This window comes from Balaenoptera acutorostrata, chromosome 5 (assembly GCF_949987535.1).
Source record: "Balaenoptera acutorostrata chromosome 5, mBalAcu1.1, whole genome shotgun sequence".
Lineage (NCBI taxonomy): Eukaryota > Metazoa > Chordata > Mammalia > Artiodactyla > Balaenopteridae > Balaenoptera > Balaenoptera acutorostrata.
The window spans coordinates 32,545,653-32,566,079 of NC_080068.1; the positions used below are offsets into that span (position 1 = coordinate 32,545,653).

Here is a 20,427-nt window from a genome sequence, read left to right on the forward strand (position 1 = left end):
TAGACAGGAGTTGCTGTTTGCCTCCCCTGTCCCTGAGCTGGTGGTGCAGGGAAAGAGATGAAGCAGTAAGACAGGTGGTTCAGAGGAGCCTCTCCAGGAGGCAGAAGCCTATTTATTATCTTAGACCTCTCTCTGTATGGTTTGGTTAGGAGAGTCCTTAGATGTCATACTTAGTATCCTTAGTAGTACCTCATATCAAAATTAGGAACTAAAATGTGTCACAACAAGAAAATAAGCTAAACACAGAAGAAGGCGGTAATGAGGGTATGAGGGACAAAAAAGCACTTAAGACATGTAGAAAGCAAACAGTAAAATGGCAAAAGCAAGTCTTTCCCTATCAGTAATTACTTTATGTGTAAGGTGATTAAACTCTCCAATCAAAAGGCAGAGAGACTGCCAAAATGAATTAAAAACATGATCAAACTATGTGCTGTCTACCAGAGACTCACTGTGATCTAAACAGGTTGAAAGTGAAAGGATGGAAAAAGATATTCCATGCAAATAATAATGAAAAGAAAGCTGGGGTGGCTATACTAATATCAGATAAAATAGGTTTTAAGTCAAAATGTTACAAAAGACAAAGAAGGACACTATATAGCAATGATAACAGGGTCAATTCATCAAGAGTATATAGCAGTTAAAAACATATATGAACCAATCAGCACCCCCAAGATATATGGAACTAATGCTGACAGAATTGAAGAGAAGAAGAAACAGTTCTACAATAATGGTTGGAGACTTCAATACCCCACTTTCAATAATGGGTAGAACAACAAGAAAGACGATACGGAAATGGAGGATCTGAACAATACTAAAAACCAATTGGACCTAACACATACATAAACATTCACCCAACAACAGCAGAATGCACATTTTTCTCAAATGCACATGGAACATTCTCCAAGATAAACCATACATTAGGCCACAAGTCCTAATACACTTTAAAAAGATTGAAATCATACAAAGTAGTTTTTCTAATCACAACGGAATTAAACTAGACATCAATAACAGAAGGAAAACTGGAAAATTCATCAGTTTGTGGAAACTGACCAATGGGTCAAAGAAAAAAATCTCAGGGAAATTAGAAAATACCAAGACAAATGAAAACAAAACAACAAGCCAAAACTTACAGGACGCAGCAAAACCAGTGCTAAAAGGGAAATTCAGAGCTGTAAACACACATACTTAAAATCTCAATCAGTAACCTAATTCTACACATTAAAGAAAGAACAAGAAAAAGCTGCAAACTAAACCCAAAGGTAACAGAAGGAATGAAACAATAAAGAAGATTAGAATGGAAATAGGGGATAGAAAAACAGAAAAATCAACAAAGTCAAAAGTTGCTTCTTTGAAAAGGGCAACAAAATTGACAAACTTTTAGTTAGAAAAAAAGACTCAAATTACTAAAATCATAAAGTGGAGACATTGCTACCAATTTTATAGAAATAAAAAGAGGATTATCAGAGAATACCAGGAACATCTGTATGCCAACAAATGGGATAACCTAGATGAAATGGAAAAATTCTTAGAAACACACATTATTCCAAAATTTCATCGTGGAGAAATAGAAAATCTGAATAGATGTATAACTAGTAATGAGACTGAATCAGTAATCAAAAACCTCTCTATAAGAAAAGCCCTGGACCAGAGAGCTTCACTGGTGAATTCTATCAAACATTTAAAGAAGGATTAACACCAACTCAAATGCTTCTAAAAAACTAAAGAGAACATTTCTTAAGTCGTTCAATGAGGCCAACACACTCTGACACCAAAGTGAAACAGACATTACAAGAAAAGAAATCAAAGGCCATATCCCTTATGATTACTGATACAAAAATCTTTAACAAATACTAGCAAACCAAATTCAGTAGCATATTAAGAAGATTATACACCATGACCAAGAGGGATTTATTCTTGGAATATAAGGATGGTTTAACATTCAAAAATCAATTGTAATATATCACATCAACAGAATTAACAATAACCAAAAAAACCCACACGAGAGAAGACATTTGACTAAATTCATCATCCTTTCATGATAAAAACACTGAAACTATGAAGAGACAGAAAGTATCTCAACACGATATAAAGGGCATTTATGAAAAATTCCCAGCTAACATCACATTCAATGGTGAATACTGAAAGCTTTTCCCCTCTTACTGGGAACAAGATGAGGATACCTGCTTTCACCACTTCTAGTCAATATAGTACAAAAAGTCCTAGCCAGAGCAGTTAGGCAAGGAAAAGAAATTAAAGGCATCTAAATTGGAAAGGAAGAAGTAAGATTACCTCTATTACAAGTGACATGATCTTTATGTAGCAAATCCTAAAGATTCCACACACACAAAAACTGTTAGAACTGATGAACTTATTAGCAAAGTTGCAGGATACAAAATCAACAATACAAAAAATAAGTTGTGTTTCTACATACAAGCAGTGAACAATTCCATCATAGCAACAACAATGAAAACAAAATAATAAAATGCTCAGGAATAAATTTAACCAAGGGGGCAAAAGGCTTGTATATTGAAAACCAGAAAATATTGCTGAAAGAAATTAAAGACAACATAAATAAATGGAAAGATATCCTGTGCTCATGGTTTGGAACACTTAATATTGTTAAGATGACAATATTAGCCAAAGCCATCTACAGATTCAACCTAATTCTTATCAGAATCTCAATGTTTTTTGCAAAAATAGGGGGAAAAACCCATCTTAAAATTCACATGGAATCTCAAGGGAGCCTGAATAGCCAAAACAATCTCAAAAAAGAACAACAAAATTGGATGTCTCATACTTCCTGATTTCTAAACTTACTGTAAAGCTACAGTAATCAAAACAGTGTGGTACTGGCTTAGAGAGAGACATATAGACCAATAGAATAAAATAGACAGTCCAGAAATAATCTCTCATATATAGGAACAGTCTTTTCAACAAATAGTGCTGAGAAAACTGATACCCACATGCAAAAGAATGAAGTTGGACCCTTATGACCATCATATATAAACAAACATTAATTCAAAATGGATAAAAAACTAAATATGAGTTAAAACTATAAAATTCTTAGGAGAAAATATAGAGGAAGCACTTCATGACACTGAATTTTGCAATGATTTCTTGGATATACACTGAAAGCACAGGCAACAACAGAAAAAAATAGATAAATGAGACTTCGTCAAAATTAAAGTCTTCTGCACATCAAAGGACACTGTGAGATGGAATGATGAAAAAGTTCTGGAAATGAATAGCGGTGATAGTTGTATAACAATGTGAATATACTTAATGCCACTGAATTATGCACCCCCCAAAAAGGTTTAAATGGTAAATTTTATGTATATGTTATCACAGTAAAAGAAGTTAAGAACTAAAATGAGAGACTGTATATTAAAAAGAAATAAGATGCCAGATAAAGATTATCTCCCCAAAATGAAGCTTTTAGGAAATAAGCCAGATTTCTCAATGGCATCATTATGGACAGACATACAGGCATTTCACATGAAATTTTGTTTAAGAAAAAAGGTACTTTAATATATAAAGCTTTACAGCAATATAATTGGAGCCTTTTTACTTAAATCCTATCTATTCCTAGAGAATTCAGCCTTTGTCCAAGATTGGCAATGCCATCAAACAAAATCATGCTTTTTAAAAAGTATCTTGGAAACCTCAATATTCATCAGCTTTTTTGATTGCACAGGTGACCCTCACAACCCAGTCCATCCATCAGCCCATTTACATACATTCCCTCGCCAGGTTTTCATGCCACCAGTATAGACCACGATTCCAGTGTTACCTCTGGTCATAAGACAGTGCCATGGCCCGGATCCCGGCGTCGCAGCCTGGATAGGCGAAGAGCTGCTTGAGGTCAGACACCTGCCAGACCATGACCACACCGTTGTCTCCTCCGGTGAGCAGGTACTGCCCGTCCCGGCTCAGCTGGATAGCCTGTGAGACACAGCAACATTCAGTAGAGACACGGCTCTCGGAAAACTTGGGCCCTCCCCACATCTCTGATTAATTCGACATGATGCCAGCCGGCTACTGGAGCGTGCAAAGGGACAGAGTGTGTATGTGTTCCTGAAGAGTTTTCAGGAAATCATGAGTCATAGAAGACTTTTGCTATTTTTCAAAAGTCAAATGGGCAAACTTAGGCAATGCTTGAGTCTTTTTTTTGTTTTTAATTTTTGCTTTTTAAGGATGAGGTGGCAAACTCTTCCAATTCTATGACTACTAATTAAATGGTCCGTGTTGTGGACGGGGACCAGCACTCTAAAATGAAGCGCTTCCTGGCATCTCTCCATTGCACTGTGGTCATGCTAAGCCTGTTTTGTACCGAGGCTGGGCAGACACTGCTAGCTGACCTCATATCACTGATAAAACACTGCTGCCTGTGGGTCTCAGCCCCACAGGAGACCACCTACAGCTTGAGCACCTTCACTAGGCCTGCTGGAAGTTTACAGCAGGTGGGAAGACAACTTGGTAGGGAACCGCGACTCCCAGGGTGATTAAACCCAGTTTAAGCATTTTCTTCTTGCCCCAGGACTGACTGCTTCCTGCCAGGGCTGAACTCAACGTACAGACGTGTCATTTGCTCTTCAGTCCTGTCAAAGCTACCAAAGGCAGGCCACTGCCTGTTTTTGTATGACTTTTTACATTTTTTTCATGGTTGAAAAAAAAAAATCAAAAGAATATTTCATGACATGTGAAAATTATATGAATTCCAAATTTCAGTGCCCATAAATAAGCGTTATTGGAACAAAGGCACATCCATTCATTTCTGGCTTTTTTTTTTTTTTAACAGAGAAAGTGTGCTAGCTCCTGATATAAAAGGTCCCTCCCCACTTGAGGAGCAGATCCTACTGCCCCTTCCTCTCCTCCTGCCCCCTTCCCTCCAAACCTTCTCCTCCTGCCCCCTTCCCTCCAAACCTTCTTTTCCCGGTTTATTAACACACACATTTCCTTTCTTTAGCTGGGTGACATTGGGAGTTCTAAAAGTTACTGCAAATACCTGTAATCTTATGTCCGCCTGGACACAGTGAATGTGGGAATCCAGATTGTACTAGTAGGCCAGAAAGAAACTATCTACCTTCTGAAAAATATATTTATACTGTTCTGTACTCAGAGTTTTAGTATAGTTGCCTTAAGTCTTTACCCTTTGACAAAATTTTTTTTTTTAATTATAGAAATGTTTCATAGCCATTCAATTCACATTCAAGTAAATGCCAACTTTCAGAGGTCTCTTAAGTACAGCTGATTCTCCAGAACACAAAAATACATCTAAGAAATCAAAACCTGTGGGTGGAAGACACTTTCATGTAAGAAGCATTCTCTAAATTTTAACCAAATACCCATAGTAAGATTTTTCAATATAAGTAAAAACCAATATCCTTTTCCCCCATTCATTTCACAAACGTCAATCTCTAGGGGCTTATCTGGGAAATGCAATGAAGACTACAACAAATAATTATTTGCTACACTTATAAAATTCAGCTGATGAAAACCCATTAACCTTACGGATGTGGTTCACTTGAGTTTTATACTCGAGGCTTTTTACTGGATAAGTGCTATATTAAAACATAAATTAAAACCATTAATCTTTAACTCCTTGTCCTAAAGAATCCCTACTCCTAGTCCTGTGTTGAAATAAATAAAACCTGGACTTTTAGGACTACACATGTATCAGCACCTAAAACATTTTATTAAACCAGGTGCCTGCCAAGGTTAAAAAATATTTTGTTGGCCTTTCTCATGAGGGACTTGTCAAATTTCCCTGAGAATAACAGCCAGGGTAGCATTTCCTGAATAGCACCCTATCTCCCACCCAAACCAGCATTCACGTAGTTCTCAATTCTCATACGCCTCCTCCAGTCTCAATCCAGGTTGGGTTGAGACTAGAGATTTTAGGAGGGCCCTGGGGACGTGTGAATCTCAGCCCCTGGACTCCTGCGCGCTCGGACAACACCGTAGTCGCACCAGTTTCCAGGAGGTACCAGCAGGCCACAGCCGTCTGCTGGCGACAATCATATCCTAAGACACAGCTTCCCCAGGAAAACAAAATAAATGAGTTCCTATGGGTGAAGTGGGGGTGATCCTTTGTTTAGGATAACATAACTTTGCTGCTCTGTACAGGCTGCCCACTTAAATTTAAGTTATTCATTAAGACATCTAAACATTGCCTAGTTGATGTGCTCTGATATGTTAACCAAATGCCACTGCACAATCTGGCATCTAAATAAAAACAGGTGGGAGGCCTTGATTAGTGCAGAGGTTCCCCAGGCCACCTGCCTGCAGGGTTCTCGCTATTTCAAAGAAACTTCATTTCTGGTCTGAGCTAATGACTAATTTGTTTCCATGGTCTCCTTTCCTTATACAGGCTCAGACTGCAGGACGGAGGTGGAGATTTTTGTTCTGTGATGTCTCTTAGACCAAGCCTGTGATTTCCTTCCACCCTTCCCAAGGCAGTTAGCTGTGAAAGTGTGGGTCTCTTGAGCCGGGCACGGGCAGTGCTCATTTTAGGCAAGCTCACTTTAATCACACAGTTGCCACTTACAAGTTAGTATGATAAAGTGCAGGCGTGCTGGGGAAAAGGCGATGGATTGTTTAAGCCTAAAATCCAGTGGGAAATATTACAGAGGGAAAAAAACAACGGCCATAGGGCAGAGAGGAAAAGCATGTGTGTACGAACAGTCTGCAGAAAGCCTCCGACTGCTGCCTGGAGGAACTTCCCAGAGCCTTTGGTACTAACTGAAATGCCACAGAAATTGTTTTAGCCAGCAAGGGATTTCAAATTACTTTACAGATTTATTAGTGTAGCTGACAATATAATCGCAACTCAAAGTGACAGATTATCAACATTATTATCGTAAAGAAAAGAGGAAAGGAAAATCCTCTAATGTGTACTTGGTTTAAATGAAGGGAGGGAAAAATAAAAGCAGAGTGTGAGCATCTCTGTATGCAGCCTTCATGGCAGAGGCGGTCAAAATGCACTGGAGAAAACTCACAGAGAGAATGGGAGAGAGAAGAAAGCCATTTACTGAACTGAGAAATCATCCTAGGATCCAGAAGCAGCAAGTGCCCTTAGTCTGATCAGTGTAATCTATATTCAGGGCCTCTGTTCCTTATACTTCTTGACCCCAATATTTATGTGAGAGAAGGGGGTGATCAGACTAGATCCGGGAAACTGGGAGAATTTATGTCACCTAAGTCGCCCCAGGTCAGGGGTAACAATAAGCATAGTGGCCAGAACTCGCTTAAACCACACTCAGAGGGCTGAGGCCTCTGCAACCTTCTTTCCACCCCCAATACATCCTGGGTCCCTTTACTGTACTCAGTTCACATGCCCCTCCAACCCCATCGCGGGAAATGATAGGAACACCAGTTTCATTTTACCTTAACCTGCACCAAGGAGTTCGGAGGTGAGAAAAGAAGGACCTTGAAAAAATAGCCTTAGGGACTTCCCTGCTGGTCCAGTGGTAAAGAATCCATCTTCCAATGCAGGGGACGCGGGTTCAACCCCTGGTCGGGGAACTAGGATCCCACATACCGCGAGGCAACTAAGTCCGCACGCCTCAACAAGAGAGAAAAAAAAACCTTCACACCACAACTAGAGAAAGCAAGTCCGTGCGCCGCAATGAAAGATCCCGCAACGAAGATCCTGTGTGCTGCAACTAAGACCCGATGCAGCCCCAAAAATAAAGGAAATAAGTGAATAAAATAAATATTAAAAAAAAGAAAAGAAAAAAATAATAGCCTCTCCGAGAGCAGTCCTTACTCTTTTCTTCAACCTCTAATACTTATGAAGCCCTGTCCTGAAAATGAAAGAAGACCCTGGAAGGTCCACCAGCACTACCACCTCTTGTACACCAAAAATGAAAAATGTTTGCCTGATTCACATCATAATTTGAAGCACAACTTCCTTAACTTGGTGAGTTTGGGTCTTGTTATCCACAAAGAAGTGAAGTCTGCAATTAGATGCTAATCCTAAATCATCATCATCCCTACCACTCCCGCCATCAGCCTGTTCGAGTGTAAAGAGAGCTGGTTTTAGGGGTACTCTATTGCGCTATGTTAGCTTAGATACCCAGAAAACAACACTATGCAGTTAACTTTCTTAGATAGACAAACCAAAAACAACGAAAAAACGAGCAGTGCCACTGAAAGCCACCCAGGATGGCTGGAGGAACATCCCCAGCTCCACTTAGTGACCTCGGGCTGAGCGGTACAGTTGGCAGGGCTGGGACGGGCTGTGCTCTGGGGAGGAGATAAGCCCTGTCCAAGTGCCACCTGATGACTTTCTTTTGGGGTGGAAAAGAGGCCCTTGGTGACGAAACACAGAGGTTTCTTTGGCGAACCCTCTCCCTCCTCACTCGCCTTTACACTTTGAGGTAAAAACATAGAATGTTGAAAAGTCTGTAAGGTACACTTACCCTTATGTTATCATCTGTTTCCATGGTGGCCTGGAGTTTTCCATTCACACTGAATGTACAGAAGAAGCCATTTTCATAGAATATGACACAGTGACCCTCTCTGGAAGCCTGAATGAGTTTTGGTTTCAGGCAGTTTTCAGGACCCTCCAAAGTCCTTAACAAGTCTCCATTCATGGAATGTATGAGACATGGTCCTTCTGAGAAAACAGGAGAAACAGAAGGCAAAAGGAAGTTTTTGAATAAGAACAGACAAATGTGACCTGAATCTTGAGCACCGTTGAAACAGGATGCAAGTACCATGTCACAGTTGTAGAAAGCCTTAAAAAATTATATCTTAGATATCAGTTATTTTGTAAAATCTGCATGCTGGCTAAATCTCACCTTCCACTTTGGAAAGAAGAAAGCCGAGTCATGCATGTTCAAGTTCACTTCTCAAGAGACGGGAAGTTACTTTATGAAATTCATTATGCCAAGGGATGATAAAAACCGAAGGAATTCAGAAAAGAACAGGACAAATTACAAATCCTAGAAGAGCTTCCAGGAAGGCTGGGCCTCAGTTAAACACCGGCTGCTGTAAGGCACACAGGGTCCCGATGGTAGCAGCATTGGGGCCTGTGTGGCAGGAACTCATTAAGGCAACTTCGGAAGGCCTAAAACAGCTTCCCTCCCACTGCTTGCTACTTTGCGATGAAAGAAGGTCCCTGGTAGTCCACCGCCTCACCCCCCAGCCCCCAGGGAAATTCATACAGAGATCCTTCTGCCACTTCTCCTTGGCAAACAAGTCTACCCCCTGCTGTCCCCTAAACCAAGCAGCTTGCATCCACCACTCCCCACTCTCCGGGCTGACCTCCAGGCTGAGATGCTTGAGGAGGATGGAGAAACAGCATCTTGACTGAGTGCCTGCTACATGAAAAGCAAAAGAGGAGCAGGTAACCAAAACTGCTTGTGTGGTGAGTTGGACAAAAGGGGTAAGTAGACTATATGCCCTGCTCCTCTCCGGGCTAAAGTTCTCGTGGCTACACGGAATCATCACGTGTTCCCCACGTGACCATTAAAACGTGTCTCTTGGCTTCTTCTTGACCACTCAGGGAGTTGATAGGTTTTTAGTGTTCTCGACATAAATACATAAGGCGGTCTTTGCTCTGCACAGTTCCAGCATGCATGAATTTCAGTTGTCACTCTAAATGACCCCAGTCCCTCAATGCCACAGTTCAGATTTTCAGTTATCACAGGAACTGCATAAGGTACATACTTCATGGTCAGCTTGTCAGTCCACAAATCACTATAAATAACAGGTGTGCATCATGATGGGTGACCAACCCCATTACTTCTTTCAAAGTCTGTTAGTGAATGGTCACTGCATGTCTGTGACTCAGCTCATGCACAGACAGCAAACTCTGTAGTTGTGTTGCCTCCTTGTCTCCCAGGGATGGAACTGTATGACATTCTACAAAAATGGATAATCAAAAGAGGGTAGTGGCCAACAAAGATGGATCTGAAGTAAGGAAATGAGAAGTGACAAAGCTGAAAGTAAAATTGGAAGCCAACATAAACGGAGTTATAGAAGGTAGACCTGACCGTGGGAGTGTTGACATCGCTACAGATGCAGCCAGAGGAAGTGAGTGAAGGTGATCTTACTGACATAAGTTCTGTAAAACTTAAGGAAAGTGCTGTAACAAACATGAGGATGTCCCAGAAGTGATGTCAGCAAAAATCTCCACATTAAGGGAAACCTAGGAGATATTTCATGACACTGAAAGCACAGAAGATAAAATGTTGGAAGCTGATCCAAACTTAGGAAGGAGTTTGACAACTGGTCAAGGCACAGAGACGATTCTCACTCCTTACCTTAAGTTACACGGAGAGAAGGGGGCAAGCACTTTCCAAGTACTCTTGATGTATTTTTTCACAAAGAAATAAAATACTTTCAATCTTAATGTTTCTAATGTTTTAAATTAGTGTACTAAATGTGTTTTACTATTTTTTTCATGTCCATACATATGTGTATGTATGCATATGTGTATAAAAGTGAACAAGAGAATTTTTAATGTTTTGATAAAAATTTTTAAAGGCCATGGAACAATCATAAATTTTCCCATTATTTTTCATAATATTTCCCATTGAAATTATTGATTTTTAATATCTTTGCATGGTTTCATCTTGCATCGTCATTTTTATGGTGCTGTACCACCGTGCAAAGTGAGGACAGCCTGTAATATGATAGGTTCATTTTACATGTCCAGTTTGGATCACATACAGTCCAGGAACTCATGTTAGCTCAGGATAAATGAAATCATTGGGTATAAGGGAAAAAAATCCAGTAGTTATAGAATTCTTGCTATCATTGTTACTATTTCATTGTTTTGACCAACTAAATTTTTAAACACCAACATTTGACTCTTGAATAAGTCTCGTTAGCTAGACAAAGTATTATAGTTCAAGACACAGATAAGGTGACTCAAAAACTCTATGCTTCTCCCTCAGATAAGCCTAAGAGATATGTGATTACAGTACATTTTTGTGTTCAGAGCTCAGTTCAGGGCAGAGAGACAGAGAGATGAATAGACTAGTACAGCTGAATAAGCAGTGAATTGGAAACAGCTCTGCTCCTGGTCAGATCCTTATTTGTTGTGTGCGCTCTTAGAAAGCTTGCTGAATATCTTTGGCCTAAATATGTGACGATGCTATGGGACAGACCTCCAGGCCAAGCAGCTGAAGAATCTTTCCACCCCATTCTCAGTGCCATCCTGGCCCCTGCCTAGTTCAGAGATTTGGAAAGTAAAGCAGACCGGGTCAGGAGTTTCCATTCAGGTATGAGGTGGAACCCAGCCCAGAGTCCAGAAGGATAAACAAATACACTAAGACTGTCCTTGTTCTCGCCTCACTCTTCAGAGCAATGCTGTGAAACAGGACTTCCCGCAGTGATGGAAATGTCCCCTTTCTGGGCTGTCCAATACGGTAGCCACTAGTCGTAGGTGCATACTGAGCCCCTGCAATGTGGCTAGTGCCACCAGGGAACTGAATTTTAAATTTTATTTCATTTCAGTTCATGTGAACAGTCCCATGGAGCTAACAGTCACTGTCACAGCACAGCTTTAGAGACAAAGGCACCAAATTCACCTTTGGTAATTTGCTATTAGAAGACACCAAAAAAAAAATGCATCCATTTTTTGAAGGCCCCACAGATTTACCTTTAGAACCACTTAACACGAGGCCGAGCTCAGCGCAGACGGCAGCACAGGTGATCTCAGAGTCATGGCCTGTCAAGATGGCCCGAGGAGTGGTGGTCTCACCTTAAGGAAAGAAAGATTAAACGAACAAATCAATTCAAGTTCATGCAGGGGATGACCTCCCTCTACTCAGATTAAATCATCAATCATTTGTTCCTGATTCCCATAATGCTTAAATCTTTAATTTATAGTTTGGGAATTTGTCCCCAAATCCTATTTTAGGAATAGATGCAAACTATCTGCTATAGTTTGAGGAACACATGGTGCTGAATTTCTAAGCCTTCCGTGATTATCACGCAACAATAGTTTAAAACAGAACAAAAATAAGACAAAATCTGTATTATAAACTGCCTCAGATACTTTGCAAATACAAATATGAGTCCTTTGATTAAATGATTTTTGGATGGATGATTATAAGGGTAGGGACTGTGGCTTAATTCACATTTCAAAGAAAGGTGGCCTCCTCCTCTCCCCCCCTCACCCAGCCCTCCTCTGGGCCAGTGAGACCCCTGTCAGGATGAAGATGGTCTGAACTAGGTTTCATGATACTCAAGGCAGCCCCTCTCTTAAATACCTATTGTCTTTCCCAAGCTTATGTGTTATCCTGATGTAAAATCTTACAGAGTATATTTCTCCATGGTTCATTCAAAGAACAGAGGGGGAGTAAAACTATTAATATTAAATGTAAGTCTACGGACAGTGACTGAACATTAGGGGAGGAGGGTGAAGGTGGGACGGAAAAGGACTATGCAAATCATGGAAGATGTTTCAAAACGTCTTCACAGGTAGAAGAAGTCATCCTGTGCCTCAGTCCCAAACGAAAAGGAAAACTGTGGTTGGCTGTGGGAGCACCCCACCAGGGGCCGGCACCACGGGTTCCATCTGCGCCGTGCTTCGTGCCAAGCCACAGGGGAAACTGAATTCCACATTTAGCCTGCAGAATACTATTTCCAGACAAACCAGTCCTCCACTTTTATAGTCTCTGGGGACAAGGACACAAAACGCCTTCATGAAGTGGACCAGTGAGCAGGACCCTGTCAGCACTCTGAGATTCCCTTGATTAGGACTGCTTTTATAGTAAGATTGACAAATGACACTCTGTGATCCACAGGGGCAACTGTGCCCAGAAAACAGGTCACTACTACCAGCTGTGGAACTCTGTGGGAAAGAAGAACTTGTCATCCTAACCCCATACCCTTGGCTATCCTTGGAACAGTCACCTACCCTGAGGAGAGAGATCTGGCAGATCAGGGAAAAATGCAGCAGAAACCTACTGTCCTTGGAAAGGCAAATGCTGCTGGTCACAAAAATTAAGTAGTGGTTTTTATGATGGTCAATGTGTTCTTTGAAATGTCATGCAAATTTCTGTACATGCCTATGTTTTCCTGGGGGGTGGGGAGGGGAAGAAGGAAAGTAGGGTTTATTGAATGCGCAGACCAGGAGAGGGCCTCTACTGTGAAGACAGGGCCTGGTTTCTGTGCTTCTGGCCCCGCTGCCTCCAGAGCCTGCAGTTACTTCATGTCTGGTCGTCTCACGGAATTATTACAATGCGTTTATTGGAGTGTGTGATGCACAGCGGTGTCCCCACAGCGTCCTTCCTCACTCTTGGTGACTCTAGGTACTTCTGAGTGAGACGTGGGTGAAAAGGCATCATATCAAACTCTGTTCCACGTTGGCCGTGCTATGTGCAGTCAGACTCGGAAACTGGCTTGTATGCTTGGTGACCAAGGGAGACCTCAAATGGCACGGTAAAAGGCCAGGGGATAAGTAGAACAAGGGGCTTGGTTTCATTTGATTCACTTTTAAAACTTCTTTGGGGAGAGAAACCCACCTTAAATACAAAGTTTACTTGATATTTTCCAAACCAGAAAGCATTTGTTACAATAGCAGCTATTTTTTTCCCTTAAAAAGCATACAAATTTGGTAAATTTGTTAAGAAAAGAAGCAAATATTACAAACCTATCTGAACTACTTAACTTTCTGCTGGAGATAAATCTTGCCACAAAAAATAGAAATATTTTTAAAAGTTACCAATACTTCAGCCCCGATTCATGGTCCCCCCATCCCCCATGCCAAGATGCTCTATATTCCACGAAAATACCATACAATGTTATTTTTGAAATGTCTAGTTATACGTGTTGGCAACTTTTTTAAAATCAAGAATTAAAATCATTAAGATCTAAGGAATATATATTCAGTGTGATTGTTCCTTTTTTGTTTTCATAAGGTACCATTTTATGGGGGACAAGATTTGTGTTTTAACTTGAATTGTCTTGGAATTCCTCAGTGGAAAATGAGGGTCTGAAGGAAAACTGATGACAACTGAAAGCAATCTAAGTGTAAGCCAAAGTAAACGAAGGACAGATGGATAGTGGGGACACAGAGGACGTTGTCACTTAAGCATGCCAATGCTAATTTTTTGTTTTCTAGATCTAAGAATATTTTCTCAGGGACATGGGGAGGAAGTGAGAAGATTGCTGTCAACTGGATTTCTTTCTTTAATGTAAAACAGTTGAAATACTGAGAATTTTCTATGACTATAAAGTTAGAGTTTAGGAAGCCTCACAATTTACCCCATAAAGTGAATTAAGATATAAGCATTCTTTTTTGTAAACTCATAATTAAGATTTTTATAAGTATGCTTTACTTACAAAATAATATTTTCCAATAATCTTAACTGTGCCAATCATTTGCCCCTCCACAAATCAGAAGACACATGTGCATGCTGTTTAACTTCAAAACTGAAAAGAGATTTTCCTTTTCCTAGGGCCTGATCTCTAAATAAAGGCCTGTTCAATGCTAGGACTCTGGCTTCAAAGTTTGGCAAAATGTTTTCTAAACCAGGAAGCAGGTTAGACAATTCAGGAAATATGGGGGGGGGGGGGAGGAGAAAGCAGAAAGGAAAGGGAAGGAAAGGAAAGAGAAAAAACCAAATTGAAAGCATAAGGGTAAACTTATGATCATTGGGTTCTACTCAGGTAACTGGTTCCACAAACACTCACTAGATTTCTAGTAAAAAAAAAGACCCTGCTACTGAACTTTTCTCCCCTTTAGGAAACGCACATTAATGGCCTCTAAAAATCCACATACAACAATATGAGAAGAGATATCATTTCCTCTAAGAAAAGCCATTTCCAGTCTTGTTTAAAGACTAAAGTTTGTATTCCCTTTATTATATGCAGTGCAGGTTGGGTGTTCTTTACATTTTCTCATTAAAAAATCTGTTCAAAATAAATACTTGGATTTTTATAAGTTTCAATAAACGAAATGTTTTATGTATTAAAAGTTCACTACAGAAAATAGAATTCTATGATATGGGATTTAAATCCAACAGGTCCAAACTAATAAGTTCAACAGATATTTTGGGAACCCCTTTGGAATGAAATTATGAAGGGTAGAAGGGTTGATGGGAGGCGGAACACAGGCTTCATATGTGGCTCACAGAATCTATTTATTTCTCCATAGTTACATCCTTATACATCATCCTGCAACACAGCAATAACATCCCACATACCAATAACGATATACATATGTGTCTGTGTATATTTGTTTGCAAAGCCTAGAAACAAAATCTGGGGACCATATAACATTCTGACTGCAGCACCCATCTAAATCTGCCCCTCCCAACTACCTGTCAACCCACAGAGTTAATACCTAGAGGGGAAATCAGCTCAAATAAGACAATACTGTCCATGTATTACTTTTTCAAAGACCCCAAAGCTATGGGCATCTCTCATTGAAGTCTCTAAACTGAGTAAGGAGCAGGGGAAAAAGTCTTCTGAAAAATATCAGGTTAATTCTTTGATAAAAATTTGCAGTAGTTAATGGATACAAAAAGTCTTTACTTTTGCTTTCTGAGATAGTAGGATCTACCAAAAGCTAGATCATAAAGCAGAACACATTCCCTTAAGAACCTTTTAAAGTCTTACTGCTTGAAAAATCGTCATGGCTTTCAATAAAGCTGAAGAGAAAAATTTATCTTGCTGCTAGTTTAAGGGGCTACACTTCAAACTCTTCTTAAAGAAAAATAAAAAGAGAAAGAGGATAGACTTCTTGGACTGCTTTGAAAAGCTTGAGCAATTACTTCAAAGGAAAGGGTGTCTTTGTCCGGAGAGCAGGTTTATGACTACTGATGCAAATCCTAACCAAAGGCTGAAAAGGATACTCAGTGCATCTTTATGGATGGCCTTAAAGGAAGATGAACAAGTCAAAGGAGATTAAAGACAGTCCAAATCCTGCCACGAATACCAGGACACACCAGTTTTTACAGATGTGCTTTTCTCAGTACGTAATACCAAATATCAGTTACTAACTTACAGACACCATTATAACAACCCAACTTGCATTTAAGCAGCACAAGATCTCCCTAATACCCACTTAGCATTTATATTGGACTTATGTTTTAAAATATTACGTGAAATATTTTACACCATTAGGCAGAAAAACAAACGCTGCTATTAAATGTGTTTCTTTGGTGGCCTCGTAACACTTAGTGTATTTCTCCATCAAATGGACCTGAAAGAAGAGAAGGAGGAAACAGTAATTTCTCTAGTATCTGTTCATAAATATCCAATGAGAAAAATATTTCAAAAGATCTGTCTCCGTTAAGGCAAAGGGGATTAAAAGCTAGGTAAAAATAGACCTGACATGTATTTCTGGCAAACTCTGAGTTACATTTTTAAAAATGAATAAAGTTCTTGGTATTTTTGGCACCGTCTCCTCAGTCTTAATGAAAATTAAATTGCTTTAAAAAGGCACTGCAAAGTTCTCATTAGCAGTTTAAATATGTTGTTATTAGCAGAGAGAGAATCCCCTTCATTCCTTTACCTTTTTCATATCATCTATCATGAAATGAAGGGCAGTTCAACACTTCCCTAGTCTTAGTTTTCTAGAAATAAAATTAGCTCTTCCAATTAATAGTTTAGATGACTCTTGGGACAGAAGTTAACATTTCCCATTTGTCTACTCATTCATTCCTTCACTCCTTCACTTAATAACATTTACTGGGTATGTATTATGTGCAATGCACTGTGGAAACAAGGAGGGGAATAAAATATGACCTTGTATTTGTAAATGGTTTGATTTTAAATTGTCATTGGATCAGGTTTTGTTGACCTTACTATAAGCCTGCTAATTATAAATACCTATTATTGGAAAGGTCAAAAAGCTGTACTGAAGTCCAAACTATTTATTACAACTTAATTTTTATATAAAATGAATATTTACCATCAATTAATGAAGTCCTAAAATAAAAACAACCAATATAATTTTCCAGGTTAGTAAACTCTAATACCATCTGACCTCTTAGAGACATAAAACAAAAAAGAAAATCATTTCAATAGAGTACTCATTTTGAAAGAAAATGTAAGTTTGTTTAAGGACCTAAATATATAATTAAGTTATTAAGTATATATAGATTTAAGAAAATCTAGGTGTTATACATGCCAGCCATTTCCTAAAGCTGGATACTTTTGTTTTGCACATGCCTTCTGTTCCACTTTAATTACATTTGATTACTGTAAACATTCATCAACCAAAAAATTCATATGAAAATTGAATACTAAAGTTTCTCACGTGGCTCACACCATAATGGTAAATCGAGAGAGGAAATGGCTTTTCTGAAGCGGAAATGAGGTTTGTTGTTAAATATTTCTTAAATCTTTCCACTAACTTCCTAATTTTTCAATGAGAATTATAACACTACATTTTAATTATACAAAGAGAAATTATTTGAGTTTGTTCTATTTATTCCATCTCTACCAACTCTTCCCTCTCCTCTCCTTTCATTATGGCCTTTTTGGTGAAAAAATGTTGATCTCGTTAAACATATACACTACAGAAAACAAGACATAGCTGCATTTAGGATGTGACAACCAACAGTAAAATTTGGTAGCTTCCTTTTGTAAATACTGTTAGAATTATTAATGCAAGACAATACAATATTGGTACAAAAAACAATAATACTAAGTTCTTGATTTATAACCTTTCTCCTCTTCTATGATATATATATCAATATATCTCATATAAACTTATATATATAAACTTAAAAACATATATACATAAGTTTATGACAACGGAATCATCTTCTAAGACTACATTGGAAAATGGGTTTGTGTGAGTATATACCAACAATTGTATACTTAAAGTATAACCCTAACTTGTGTAATAATATTTAAAAAGTACAAAATCCTATCATGACATATACTGTCTTAAGAACTCAGTACTAACAAAATTATCTCTATATTGTCCTTTGCAAATCCTAAGATGGCTTTAGTGACAAGGTTGTATCAAATTCTCTACAGATGACGATCCAATGAAATCAAATTAAAAATGCTGTACAGTTTAGTGGCTAAGAATGGTGTCTCTGGCCTAGAGTGCCTGGGTTTGAATCCGGGCTACAGCATTGCTAGCTATGCCACCTCCCTTGGGCAAGTTCTCATAGTTCTAGTAAGATCTAGGAACTTCAAGACCCAGGGCAGAAAGTAGAGGCATACTAATACTCTGTCTGTGCCTCATCTATAAAGCAAGGATAATACCAGGACTACAATGAGGATTAATGAGTTACTACGTGAAGTGTTTAGGATGGTGCCTGGTGTGTAGTGAGCGCTCAATAAGTATCATCCAGTAGTACAAGCAGTAGCAGTATTTTCACCCGCTGTTGCAGACCCTCTCTCCAGCAAAAGTATAATATCTGATCCTGTGCCACATAAATGCCAATTAGAGATGGTTCTCATTACTATTGTTTCCAGTCAGGGAAAAAATATACCTTCATTTCTAGAAATTATACTTTGATTTCTCCCATTCCTCCTTTTTTTAGACTTTCCAACCTTCCCTGACAATCCATTTAATTCTGATACAACTAGGGCATGAAGCCTAGAGCAGAAAGGGAAGGTACATTACAATAATTAGGTATTTTCCTCCCAAATAAAATATCTTTATTGTCTCTTATTATCAAAATAATACATGCTCATTATAAAACATTCATATAATTTAGTAAATTATGAAGAAGAAAACGAAAAACTGCCTCTAAATTCCACTACCTAAAAACAACCATTGCTAACATATACTGATTACCGTTCCAGATTTTTTTCTATACGTAAATATACATAGTAATAGTAAATAAACATATGTATATAGTAAATATACATACATACATACAAGGTATACACACACAGACACAGACACTTAAAATATATCATATTATACATGTAGTTTGGTGATCTTTTACACTTAACAATACAGAGAGCATATCCTTCCACGTCAATATCACAATGCATAATACGTTAATGGCTGTACAGTCTTTCATTGTGTGGGCATATCAAACTTTACTTAACTAATGTACTTCTTTTATCCTACTTTCTTGAGACTTTTTCACTTGCTAATTCCCCACAGACGGGCTTATTTTTGGCTCTAATTCACTGATAGCTCCTGTAGCTGCATATGAGTGTCTAGTAAACATAAACATTATAAAACTCTGCCTCCAAAAAAGAATGCAGATACTTAGAAAAGTTGTTGAAAGGAAATCTTGTTCATATTTTTTGAAAAGTAACATTACCATTCTTATGAATATGAAAATATATGAAAAATGAAAACATAGCTATTTTTATCTATCTATCCTAAATACTCAAGTCACATAAAATTCTTTGTAATTTGTCCTCCTTAACATTTTTAAGGTTCCTTTGTTAAAGATACATAAGTAAGCCACTAGTGAAAAGTATAGAGGGTTTTCATATCTTTAGCTATTAGAAACATCCTGGATTTGACACCAAAAGCAAAGGCAACAAAAGTAAAAAATAAACAAGTGGGATTACATCAAGCTAAAAAGCTTCTGCACAGCAAAGGAAACCATCAACTAAATGAAAAGGCAACCTATGGAATGGGAGAAAATATTTACAGATCATATCCCTGATAAGGGATTAATATCCAAAACACATAAAAATTCATGTAACTCAATATCAAAAGAACAGTCTAATTTAAAAATGGGCAGAGGCTCTGAACAGACATTTTTTACAATGAAGACATATGGACGGCTAACAAGTACAGGAAAAGGTACTCAACATCACTTATCACCAGGGAAATGCTTACCACAATGAGATACATCTCATACCTGTTAGAATGGCTTTTATCAAAAGGACAAGAAATACCAAGTGTTGATAAAAAAGTGGAGAAAAGGGAACCCCTGTGAACTGTTGGTGGGAATGTAAATTGGTGCAAACACTACGGAAAACAGTATGGAGGTTCCTCAAAAAATTAAAAATATAACTACCATATGATCCAGTAACTCCACTTCTAGGTATTTATCTGAGGGAAATGAAGACACTAATTCAAGAAGATATTTGCACCCCCATGTTCACTGCAACATTATTCACAATTGTGAATGAACATTATTCACAATGGACAATGGACATGGAAACAACCTAAGTGTCCACTGATAGATGAATGGATAAACAAAATGCTACACACACACACACACACGATGGAATATTATTCATCCACAAAAAAGAAGGAAATCTTGCCATTTGTGACAACATGGATACACCTTATGGGCATTATGCTACGTGAAATAGTCAGACAGAGAAAGACAAATACTCTATGATCTCACTTACATGTAGAATTAAAAAAAAAAAAAAACCCACCAAACTCATAGATACAGAGAACAGACTGCCAGAGGTGTTTGCCAGAGGTAGGGAGTGGGCGAAATGGGCAAAGGTGGTCAAAAGGTACAAACTCCCACTTATAAAGTGAATAAGTCCTGGGGATGTAATGTACAGCAT

At 38.6% G+C, this 20,427-nt stretch overlaps 1 protein-coding gene across 4 annotated transcripts in view; it reads right to left on the minus strand.

The window, feature by feature from the left end:
• Nucleotides 1–20,427, minus strand: part of LRBA (LPS responsive beige-like anchor protein) — a 751,667-nt gene that overhangs the window by 1,739 nt on the left and 729,501 nt on the right. For 3 of the 4 annotated variants that reach the window (XM_057546722.1, XM_057546725.1, XM_057546721.1), the window contains exons 54-56: nucleotides 11,615–11,716; nucleotides 8,424–8,620; nucleotides 3,791–3,942 (exon numbers count right to left, since the gene is read on the minus strand). In XM_057546722.1, coding sequence (XP_057402705.1) covers nucleotides 3,791–3,942; nucleotides 8,424–8,620; nucleotides 11,615–11,716 — 451 coding nt within the window. The remainder of the gene's footprint in view (nucleotides 1–3,790; nucleotides 3,943–8,423; nucleotides 8,621–11,614; nucleotides 11,717–20,427) is intronic. The other variant, XM_057546723.1, reaches the window with a different exon arrangement.